The sequence below is a fragment of the Merops nubicus genome, unplaced genomic scaffold (assembly GCF_000691845.1).
Source record: "Merops nubicus isolate BGI_N331 unplaced genomic scaffold, ASM69184v1 scaffold26600, whole genome shotgun sequence".
NCBI classification, from domain to species: Eukaryota; Metazoa; Chordata; class Aves; order Coraciiformes; family Meropidae; genus Merops; species Merops nubicus.
In genome coordinates, this window is record NW_008582597.1 from 7110 (window position 1) to 17944 (window position 10835).

General features: G+C 55.3%; 1 protein-coding gene across 1 annotated transcript in view; it reads left to right on the plus strand.

Annotated features, from left to right (window-relative positions):
• Positions 1 to 9914, plus strand: part of LOC103770882 (solute carrier family 41 member 1-like) — a 16146-nt gene extending 6232 nt beyond the window's left edge. Inside the window, 8 exon segments of the mRNA XM_008938165.1 lie at positions 3430 to 3501; positions 3787 to 3931; positions 4029 to 4175; positions 5253 to 5400; positions 5962 to 6041; positions 6876 to 7010; positions 7975 to 8123; positions 9729 to 9914. Coding sequence (XP_008936413.1) covers positions 3430 to 3501; positions 3787 to 3931; positions 4029 to 4175; positions 5253 to 5400; positions 5962 to 6041; positions 6876 to 7010; positions 7975 to 8123; positions 9729 to 9914 — 1062 coding nt within the window.
• Positions 9915 to 10835: the final 921 nt, after the last annotated feature.

A 10835-nucleotide genomic window follows, 5' to 3' on the forward strand; every position in this document is an offset into this window, starting at 1 on the left:
TGTCAGTGAGCACAACGCCCAGAGGCTGGAGTTGAGTGGGAAGGTGTCTGCATCCCACTGGGCTGATCAGGTTTGAAGGCTTAATCGTCTTTAAGATTTGCTGAGAGTTCATTTCCTTGCCAGGGCTGCTCGTGGGCCTGGAGGGCACGGGGTGGGTCAGTGTGTGGAGTGCTTGGGTCCAGTTTTCTCCGTGAGGAAGCTGGGTGCAGAGGTGCCAGCAGAGCAGGCTGAACCAGGCTGAGTTCAGGAGGGCTGGGACACGAGAGAGAGCCTGGAGAGAATCATGTGGTGAAGGGAAAAATGGAGGGGACCTTGCAAGCAGAGCGAGGAGGTGGCTTGACAGCCTCTTGAAGCTGCTGGAGAGGCATGGCTGGGCATTCCTCTTGCTGGAATTCAGTCTGGCTCCCGTGCAACAGGGAGCTCCCTGTGAGAGACGGGGCAGGCGCTGTCAGCTCCTCACAGCTCTGCCTTGGTCCAGCTGTAAATGAGTTGCTTTGTGTTTAAATGTCTCTACAACACAGCAGTCTGTCTCTGTAGCTGAGAGGCACTGGAGAGAGGATGAAATCCTCTCCTCACAGGGACAATAACACTCCCTCCTTCTGCAGAGCATCTTCTGCTCGAGCATGACAGCCAGTGACTGCCTGACGCTGCTGCGGGCCCCGTGCTGGGAGTACGTATGGCTTTGAACTTACATCTGCAAGGTGCTGGGTGCCTGCTGCCAAGCTTTGAACTCGGCTCTCCCCGTGCTGTGGGCTGCTGGAAGAGAGCCCTTGCCACAAGCAGCCTGGGCTCAGCCCTGGCAGTGCAAAGAGCTGATGTGGCTTGGCCCGAGAGAGCTACAGAGAGAGCTGCCTGGGTGGTAGCAGCAGCTTCTTAGCACACTCCCCTCCTCTCAGCCTTTCCCTTCCTGGCTGCTGCAGGAGAAAGTGCAGGAGAGTGTTGGAAAGGTATTTCTGCTCTCCAGGGTCCTCTCTTGTTCTTCCAGCCTGAGCCATGGGGTGATGCAGGGTGCCAGCATTACCTAGAATCATAGAATCATTTTGGTTGGAAGGGACCTTTTGGATCATCAGGTCCCACTGCTCCCCCAGCACTGCCAGCTCCCTGCTGACCCATGTCCCTCAGCACCACATCTCCATGACTTTGAAGCCCTTCCAGGAGTGGGGACTCCACCAGTGCCCTGGGCAGAGCTGGGCCAGGGCTGCTTCTCCTCAGCACTGGTCTCCTCTCCCCGGGCACTGCTGGGGAGGACAAAGCTGCTGGGAGGCTTCGTGCTGCCCCCAGCCCAGCTGTGCTCCAGTGCCAGGGCTCGCAGGGACAGAGCCTGAGCTTTGTTTGCCCCTTCGTTGTGGGAAACAAATCCCTTTGTTTCATCCCCTGCCCATTGTTCGGGTCGTGTCGGGCTCCTCGCTGTCCCAGCCACAGCCCTTCTCCCTCTCAGCCTGGGCCAGCTTGAACTTTGAGCGTGGGCTTATCAGGGGGAGTGCTGGGCTGTCCTGGGGCAAGGGCAGCATGGCACTGCTCAGCCCCTTCCCTCGTGGGGCTGGCCTGGGGCAGTGCTGGGGCAGGCTGGGCAGAGGGACAGGGCTGTGAGCGAGTCACAGGAGTGAAAACTGCCCGAGCTGCTGTGGTGGCTGCAGCAGGGCCCTGAGGAGGGTGGCACAGGCAGCACCAGCCCAGCTTCCCTGCCCGGCCATGCCAAGCAGCTGCTGCCCTTGCACCAGCCTGGTCTCCTGGTGCCTCCTCCTGCCCCTGAGCTGATGGCTGTGGGGTGGCGTTAGCCTCGTGGGCCAACCCCCAGGCTTTGTCCCCTACTTTCCCTTGCCTTGGCAGGAGAGAAGGCTGAGCTGCCTCTGCACAAATCCTCTGGCCGTGCACTCTGCCTCCTTCTACCTGTGCCTGGCAGGACAGGATGGTCTCGTGGGCTTTGCTTTTTCTTCCTTGCCCTGTTCTTCCCTGGGCTGGGACCCACGTGCAGGCGTGTGGAGGGAGCTCCCCTCTGACTCGGGCTCCCAGGGGGGGTCTCATGCTCCCTCCACAGGAAAGCAGCCCAGAGTGGTTTCTCAGAGTGTGGGTTTCTCATTAGTGCTGCATTAAGGCACCTTAGAAATTCCTTTCACAATTAAGAAGCAAAACTCCCCCATTAGTTAAAGGATTAGAATCCTGTTGCCAGTGACTACAGCGAGGTTATGTTAATCCCACCCTAATTGCCATGTGGCTGGAATTTTAAGGTCAGGCTTCATATGGAGCTCAAATTCCTGTGCTGGATGTGCTCAGTGCTACTCCAGTCAATTTTTTGTTGGTTTTCCCCCCCGTTCCTTCCTCCTTTCCACTAAACTGACCAGAATAATCCACTCCAGAGATGGATGAATCTCAGTGCTGGTTGGAAAGAACAGTAAGTAGAAGGGTTAGTTGATCACTGGTTTTTTGAGGTTCTGTGGAGACCAGCAAGGAAACTTGAGAGGAAGAAACTGCAGCTGTATGTTGGGCAGAAGTTTGAATTTGACACTGTCAGACAGTAACTCCAACATCCATTTACTGCTTCAAATGGTTTGAGCTTTGCCCTCGTTTCCTCTTCATGTTCATCAGCTCCTAATAATCCAAGACTGGATATATAAGCTTATACCCTCTGCTTATCCCTTCTTCCAACTTTCCACAAAGACCTAGGAGGTGCTGGGAAGAGCAGAACCTGTATGCCCTGCAATAACCAGCAACCTGCAGGGATTCTGCTGGCTTAGTTTGGATCCCGTGCCAGGGAATTAAAGCAACTTTCTGTCCCTTCTGGTTACTCTGATCAGCACCTCCAGCAGCTGCCACAGTGCCAGTGACCCGTGTGCCACGGCTGCTTCCCGCTACTCAGTAGGTCTCCACGTGGCATTGCCCTTGTTTACTCAGCTTTTAACTGAAACAGGTCGTTCTTGCTGCCAGCTCCCTCTGCCCACGTGGTGCTGCCCCAGCCTTGCTCCACACCAGAGCTGACCCTGGAGCCAGCACACCCCGAGTGCCCCCCTGCCTGGCTGACCCCGGGGGCAGCACGACCCCACTGGGGCTGGGCCAGGCTGGGCTCCATCACCAGAGCAGAGAATCCCAGGTGGAAAGCACAGCAGGGCCTGGCTCTGCCTGGGGACAAAGTGTATCGTGTTGCTTTCACAAGGCTTTGTCAGATCTGGTGATGTCTCTCCAAAATTCCCTTACTGCAGCGGGCCTGGCTCTGCTCCTGCCGTGGAGGAGAGCATCAGCCCCTTCCTGCAGCTGGGAGGGACAAGGTGCATTCTTTTTTCCTGAATGTTTCTCCCAGAAGAGCCAAGGACTTGAGGTCGTTATCCTCTCCTGCTCCTGGCACAAGCTTGTGTGGCTGGAGGGCAGGAATTTGGCTGTGAGCGAGTACAAAGTGCTGCCAGTCCTTAATGACACTGGGATGTCCTCTTGCAGGCTAATATTGGCCAAATGGATACACCCAAAGAGCTCTGGAGGATGATAACGGGGAACATGGCTCTGATACAGGTAAGGAAAAGTGGCAATAGGGGGAGTTGGTGCAGGCCCAGCTGTGACAAGTGTCAGAGGTTTGAGTGCCTGGCTGTTGGGTGTCTGGTGGGGAGGAAAAAGGCACTTTTGATCTCACAGCCATCTTACCATAAGGGTTTGCCCTAAAGGCCAGGGCTGGTGTTTCCCTGCAGGATCCTGGCCCCCCTGTAACAGCACCCTGGGGGGTGCTTCCCTCTTCCCTCACCCCGGGACCATTCTACTCTCCAGGGCTCTTCTTGGTGACTGTCAGATTTTCCTTCCCAGGTTCAGGCGACTGTGGTTGGCTTCCTGGCCTCCATTGCAGCTGTGGTGTTTGGGTGGATCCCAGATGGGCACTTCAGCATTGACCACGCTGTCCTGCTGTGTGCCAGCAGCGTGGCGACTGCCTTCATTGCTTCCCTCGTTCTGGGTGAGAGACAGAACCTGCCACCCCCTCCACACGTCTCTTCCCAAAGCGCTGGGCTCCCCTTGGCCTCATCCTGTCTTCTTCCTCTCCTTGGCTGCAGGCATGATTATGATTGGAGTCATCATCGGGTCCAGGAAGATGGGGATCAACCCTGACAACGTCGCCACGCCGATTGCTGCCAGCCTGGGGGATCTCATCACCCTGGCTCTGCTTTCAGGAATCAGCTGGGGCTTGTACAAAGAGCTGGGTGAGGAGCAACAAAAGGCCTTTGTCTCTTCGTGGTCCTTCCATGTGCTGCTGTGTCTCCCCCTCGTTTCAGCCTCTTTCTGTACCCTTTCTGTCCTTGGGATATGTAGGATGCCTGGCCTGGAAGCTGCCTCAGTTAGTGAGACCTAGTCAGAACTGATAAGGGGAGGAAATGGATGTTCTTACTGCCTTGTAGCTGCAGACAGCCTTGGCAGTGACCTGCACCCTTCCTTCTCACCAGGCAACGTGGTAAGGGAGAGGTTGTCCCCTTCCAAGTGCCAGGGGCTTGACTGTGGCTAAAGCAGTGGGAGAAGGCAGCTTTGGATTTGCTCTTTTGTACTGTCTGACCAGCTGGGGATCCTCAGCGCAGAGCTGCAGCTGTAGACTCTAGACTTCCTCCTCCCTCCCCTCCACCTTCCTTCCCTGGCTGGGATGCAGGGGATGTGACTCAGCCAGGTTCAGACAGAGGTGAAGCAACCCTGGGAAGTCTTGCCCAGGAGTGGGAAGTGGGAATGAGCAGTTGATGTGGAAGAGATCTCACTGGGATCTGTTGATAAAGCTCCTGTGAGTACACCAGAAGAAGCAGATGTCATATTGTCCTGATTTTGGCTGGACTAAGGTTAATTTTCTTCCCAGTAGCTGGTACAGTGCTGTGGTTTGGATTTTGGAGGAGAGTGGTGTTGATAACACTGATGTTTGAGTTGTTGCTGAGCAGTGTTTATACTGAGGACTTTCCAGCTTCTTCTCCTGGCCTGCCAGCAGCGGCCGGGGGTGCACAAGGAGCTGGCAGGGGACTGCTGGCCCAAAGAAGTATCCCCCTTCCTTTCTATCCTATTCAACTGTCTTTATCTCCATCCACGAGTTTTCCTTTCCCTTTTTCCTGATTCTTTCCCCCTTCCCACTGCAGGGTGAGGAGGGAGCACCAGCAGCCACGTGCTGCTCGGCTGCCCGCTGGGGTTGAACCACGACACGTGTCCCACAGGGCTGAGGCTGGCCTGGCTCAGCTGAGGTAGCCCCTCACCTCACTGCAGCAGGACGTGTCCTCCATCTGCTCCTTCTGCTTCTTTCCCCCCCCCAGAGAGCAAGGCCTACGTGAACCCACTGGTGTGTGCCTTCTTCATAGCCCTGCTGCCCATCTGGGTCGTGGTGGCCAAGAGGAACGCGGCCACCCGGGAGGTGCTGTACTCAGGCTGGGAGCCCGTCATCATCGCCATGGCTATCAGCAGGTAGGAGGAGTTCCTCTCCCCCAGACCCAGACTCAGCACCCACCCTCCCCTTGCAGCCTCTTAGCCCTTGCTACATTCCCTCTTCTGCTTCCAGACTGCCGGGGAGTTAGAGGATATTTTGTGTTTTTCCAGACAAAGACATGAGGTTCTAAGGTCCTGACACCCAGAAGGGATTAAGCACCCCACTGTTGGAATCCAGGGCCTTAGAAATGTCCCAGCTGTGGCACAGGGGGACTCTGGCACGGCCAAGGAGTAAACACAGATCCCATTTAGCAGTCCTCTGCACAAGAGCCCTCTCTGCCCTCTGATTGCTTTTGATTCTTGCCTGGCAGTAAAATGGACGTGAGGGGATTTAGTCTTTGATGGTTTTTTTTACCAGAAATAAGAAAAGATCCTGCTAAAACTGTCTTCTGTTATCAAACATTGAGGCTTAATGAGTGCAACAGCCCTGGGTGCACATTCCTAGCTGTCTGTACCACCCTTGGGGGCACACTGCAGCAGAGGGAACCCTCGGTGCTGTGTGTGAGCATTTCCTAACAAGCTTCAATCTTCCCTCTGCAGTGTTGGGGGCTTAATTTTGGACAGAACAGTCTCGGATCCAAACTTTGCTGGCATGGCTGTCTTCACACCAGTGATTAACGGTGAGTTCCTTTCCACTGGGGTACTGCAGCTCCTGGGGGCTCTTGGCAAACAGTGGAATTGTCTCACGTGCCTCATTTCAGGCAGATTAAGGAGCCTAATTCCCCTCTGATCGCTGGTTTGTCTCAAGCTTTGCAGCAGCGTGGCTCCACCTGGTGCCAGCCCATCACAGGAGGGTGACTGGCCTGGGAGGCTATTGCCTAAAAATCACATTCTCAAAGGGTCTGACAAGAACTGTCTTCATTTCTTGGTTCCTCCTGGCTGGTGGAAGCCTCATCTTCCACAGTCCCTGCCGTGGGGCACCTGGCAACGTAAAGATTTGGATTTGCAGATCTTAATCAGGAAATCTAATTGCTGCTGTTATAATGCTTTGACCTCCTTTCTGCCTAATGAACCAGGGAAACAATTTTTTCTTTTATCACTTTTTGCAGTGAACAGAGTTCATTCTGAGCCAGTGCATCTTGTGCCAGTGGCTTCCACAGCTTCGTTACGCCTCGTGCAAAAAATAACAGTTCTAAAACTTCCTGTGTCTGGCTGGGTGGCTGACTCATCTTTTTTTTTTGTTGTTGTTGTTTGTTTGTTTCATGTATTCCTTCCAATCAAAGCTGCAGAAATAGAATTGCATCTGTTTTACTGGGGGGGGGCTGAGGGGAAGCCATAGAACAGTGTGCTTTGTCTCAGCTCTTCACATCCTGCAGAATTCAGGTCAAAAATAGACTCTCCACCATGATCCCAGCACCTGGCAGTTCCAGATCGACTGGCTGTTGGAAACAGCTCTTGCTCTTTCTCTGGAAAGCGTGTGAGACCTCATCTCCCTGCTCCCTCCCTCTCTGCAGGCGTGGGTGGCAACCTGGTGGCCGTGCAGGCCAGTCGCATCTCCACCTACCTGCACATGAGCGGGATGCCCGGCGAGAGCCCCGACCCCGCCCCGCGCAAGTGCCCCAGCCCCTGCAGCACCTTCTTCAGCTCAGGTACCCCAGATCCACTGCCCTCTGCCAACTTGCTGGGGTTGGGTGGCTGAAGTCGTGGCCGTGGCTGAGTGTTGTGGCAGGAAATGGTGGCTGGAGGCTGCTCAGCTGGCAGTGGTGGCGGGTCCTCTGCCCTGCCCTGCCCTCTAGGGACAGTCAGACCTTCAGCAGAGCCCTTGTGTGAGAGGACACAGCTCTGCTGGGTGGGAAGAGCATGGTGCAGGAGTCCCCTGCCCTGACTGTCTCATGCTGTAAATCCTCCACCCTCTAAATGTCTTCCAGCTGTGCCCAGGACACAGAAACCTGCCTGGAGGCTGCTGGAGCAGCTCAGCTCTGCTGGGCTCGTAGAGCTGCACTGACAGAGAGCTTTGGGCTTGCACAGGCTGCAGAGCAGCTCTGGGTTGTGTGGCAGGGGTGTGGCAGAGCACAGCCCAAACTGGCATTCCAGCACAGAGTGCAGGCAGAGGCTGTTACTCTCCAGGCTCCCCAGGGGGGTCTGGCAGCCTGCAGCCTAGCTCCTGGCCTTCTGGGCCAGGGTTGTCCCTGAAGAGCAAGGAAGGATGAGAGGTCTCCAGTGTGGTGGTGACCTGTTAAAGAACCCATCACCAGAGAAGGTGCAGAAAGACCTCCAAAGAAACTCAGTGTTCATGGTAAATTCTTGACAGCTCTGTCCTGAGCACTGCCAGAGGTGGGACACAAGTCCTTGTGGCAGCTGAGACCCAAGAACAGCTTTGCTCTGGGGACTGAATTAAGCTTTCCTACCAAGCTTGGTGCAAAGACTCCTTGGGCACCCTGACAGCTGGGTCATCATTCAGGGCACTACCTTCCAGCCTCCATCTGCAGTGCAGGATGGGGGTCCAGTGTGCTGCCCCTGCTTCTCATTTGACCATAGCTGTGCTGCCCTGTCCCCTGGAGCTGCCTGTTCCCATTTATCTTAACCCTGAACTCCACCTTTGCTGCCTTGCAGACGTGAACTCCCGCTCTGCCCGGGTGCTCTTTCTTCTGGTGGTGCCTGGACACTTGGTTTTTCTTTACACCATCAGCTCCATGCAAGGTGGACACACTACACTCACCCTGATTTTCATCGTCTTCTACATGACAGCTGCACTTCTCCAGGTAAGCTGGAGCCCCCCCAGGGGCTGTAACCCCCACGGGCTGGGCTAAGGGGACACTCAGGTGTACCTCTGCAGTGGGGACCTGCTCCAGTTTGGCTGTAGATACACTGCTGAAGGCACAGTGATACACCCTGTCCCTAGGTAAGAGCTTTATGTGCCAGGAGAGGTAGGCCAAGGAGATTGTATTGGTCAAATGAGCTGGTATCAAACTGAATAAATCCTTCTTTTCCTTTCCTGTACCCACAAGTTTTCCTTTCTAACATTCTTGGCAAGTTTTGAATCTGTCTTTTGTCTTTTAAGTCCTTCTGATAGCAGAAGTGTTTAATCTGTCCTGTAAGGCATTTTAGCAGTTTTAAAACTGCTGGTGAAGAAAGGCTGTGGAATTTGCAGGGATCCTGTGTGGCTTGTCCTGCCCTTTCCCTGCCTCCCCTGCAGGGCAGGGAGCTGCCAGCTCTGCAGTGTGGGGCTCCCAGGGGCTGTGTGAGCCCAAGGCAATGGCTTTTTGGGGGGTCCTGCACAGACTGGGGTCTTCGTGCCACAGAAATCCAGCAGCCACTTGCAGGAGCCTGGCTGCCTGTGTTGGAGGGCAGGGAGAGAGTTTCCTTCTAAGCCCAGCCACACTTCCCCCTGCTCACCCCCTCTGCTCCTGGAAGCTGAGTCTGGTTTCAGCGTCCCCTAAAGCCAAGGACTGGAGCCAGTGTGAGGAAATGAGTCAGAGCATCCATCAGAGCCAGAGCAGGGTGCTGTCACCCAGGAGGCTAAATTTAGGCTGTGGACTCCTGCGGGGTGCTGGGTGCTCGAGGGGGGGTTCCTCTCACAGCCACGCTGCAGAGCTGCTGCTGTGAGCAGGGGAACCCCAGAGCTGGGGGCAGGGGAACCTCCTCTGCTGAGTGCTGTGGTCCTGAGCTCCACTGTGTCCTCAGTGAGACCCTCCCAGCCCAGAGACACGTTAGCAACAGTGTGCTAATTAACACTTCAGGTCCTCGTCCCAGACCTAAGGCTTCAGAGGATCCTTCTGTCTTTATGAGAGGACCCAAAGCAGGTTTCTTGTGTCTTTAGATACTGGTAGGAGCCTCTTGCTGCATGGAAGCAGATGGGGAGGACATCACAGGCTGGTACTGCCAGTTGCTCTTTCACTGCTGGAAGCCAGACAGTGCTGTCCCTGCCCGAGCATCCCACGTGCCTCCAGGTCCCCTCTTTGCCCCACAGCTCTTCAAACTTATTCTGATTAGATCTGAAAACTGAGAGGCAACCTTTAGACTTTTTGGTGGTTGGGTGCCAGTGTTCTCCCTCTCAGCCTAAGCTTGGTGGTGATGTGAAGCTAGAGGAGGGTAGGGCAGAGGCTGCCAAGGACACGGGGGGTTTGGCTGCCCACAGACCCTCTGTAACTCACCAGGTTCCTCTCTGTGCCATGCTGGTTGCCCTGGGGATGCAGCCCACATGGAAAGCCTGGAGCACAGGGCTGGGGGAGGGGGCTCTGACCTCCCACCAGCTCCCTGTGCCTCTGAGCCAGACCTGCAGTTGCCCCAGCGGGTGCTGCAGCCAGGCTGGGATTGCAGAGCTCAGGGTTTGTGTCTGACGTGGCTCTTCTCTTCCTGCCTCCCAGGTTCTCATTCTTCTGTACATTGCTGACTGGATGGTGCACTGGATGTGGGGCAGGGACCTCGATCCTGACAACTTCTCCATCCCATACTTGACAGCACTGGGGGACCTGATTGGCACAGGTCTCCTTGCTCTCAGCTTTCACATCCTCTGGCTCATCGGTGACCGGGACTCCGATGTGGGAGACTAGCTCTCCCTGCTGCCCCCTTCTCACAGCCCTCCTCCTCCTCCTCCTCCTCTCATTTTGTTGTTGTTGTCTTTTCCTCCACCCTCGCTCTTCTTTGCTCCTCCTTCTCCTCCTCCTCTCATTTTGTTGTTGTTGTCTTTTCCTCCACCCTCGCTCTTCTTTGCTTCTCCCCCCACCCCGTCTCTCTTGAGACTTCCATCTTTGATACTGGATTCTCATTATTTTCAATGGGAATTTTATGTGGTTTATATTTCAAGCCAAGTTTGTACAGAAAATAAATCTAGTTTTAGGAAGGACAGAAAAAAAAAACAGTGTAATGAGACAATCACCAAGTGCAATTTCATCATAGCTGTGTCTGAACTGAGGTTACAGGGAAGATGCTGGTCAGTGGGGCCAGGCAGGGAGCCCACCCTGTCCCATCACTCGAGGTGAAGGGCTGCTCTTGTTGCTCTGTAAGCATTTTGAATAATGGAGGGTAAGGTTCAGATTTATTTTCCTGAACAGGCAGCTTCTAGCAGAGTACAACCTCATGGGTGAGGGCCTGGGGTGTCTCCTGTCTCCTCTGCCCTGTTGCTCCTCTCTGGTGTTCCCTCTCTGAGCCCCCCTCCTGTCCCTGGCATCCCGAGCACGTGACTCTCTGGTGGAGGGCATGGTGAAGATGATGATGAGGAAGGGTCCCCTGTGCCCAGACACCCGTTCCTTCCACATGGGAAGTGAGTGGTCACGGGTTTGAGGACTGCAGAGCCCCAAAATCTGGCTGTGAGCAGGCTGGTCTCTGCTGATGGACCCGGGCTCCCTGGTGCCACCCATCTGGCAGCACCCCCAGCTGCTGGGTGCAGGGGGATGTGCTCTGGGCTTTGGGGAGGCCGTGAGCTCTCCCTGAGCATCCTGCTCCCCTCCCTCCTGCCAGTGCTCTGCTGGAGG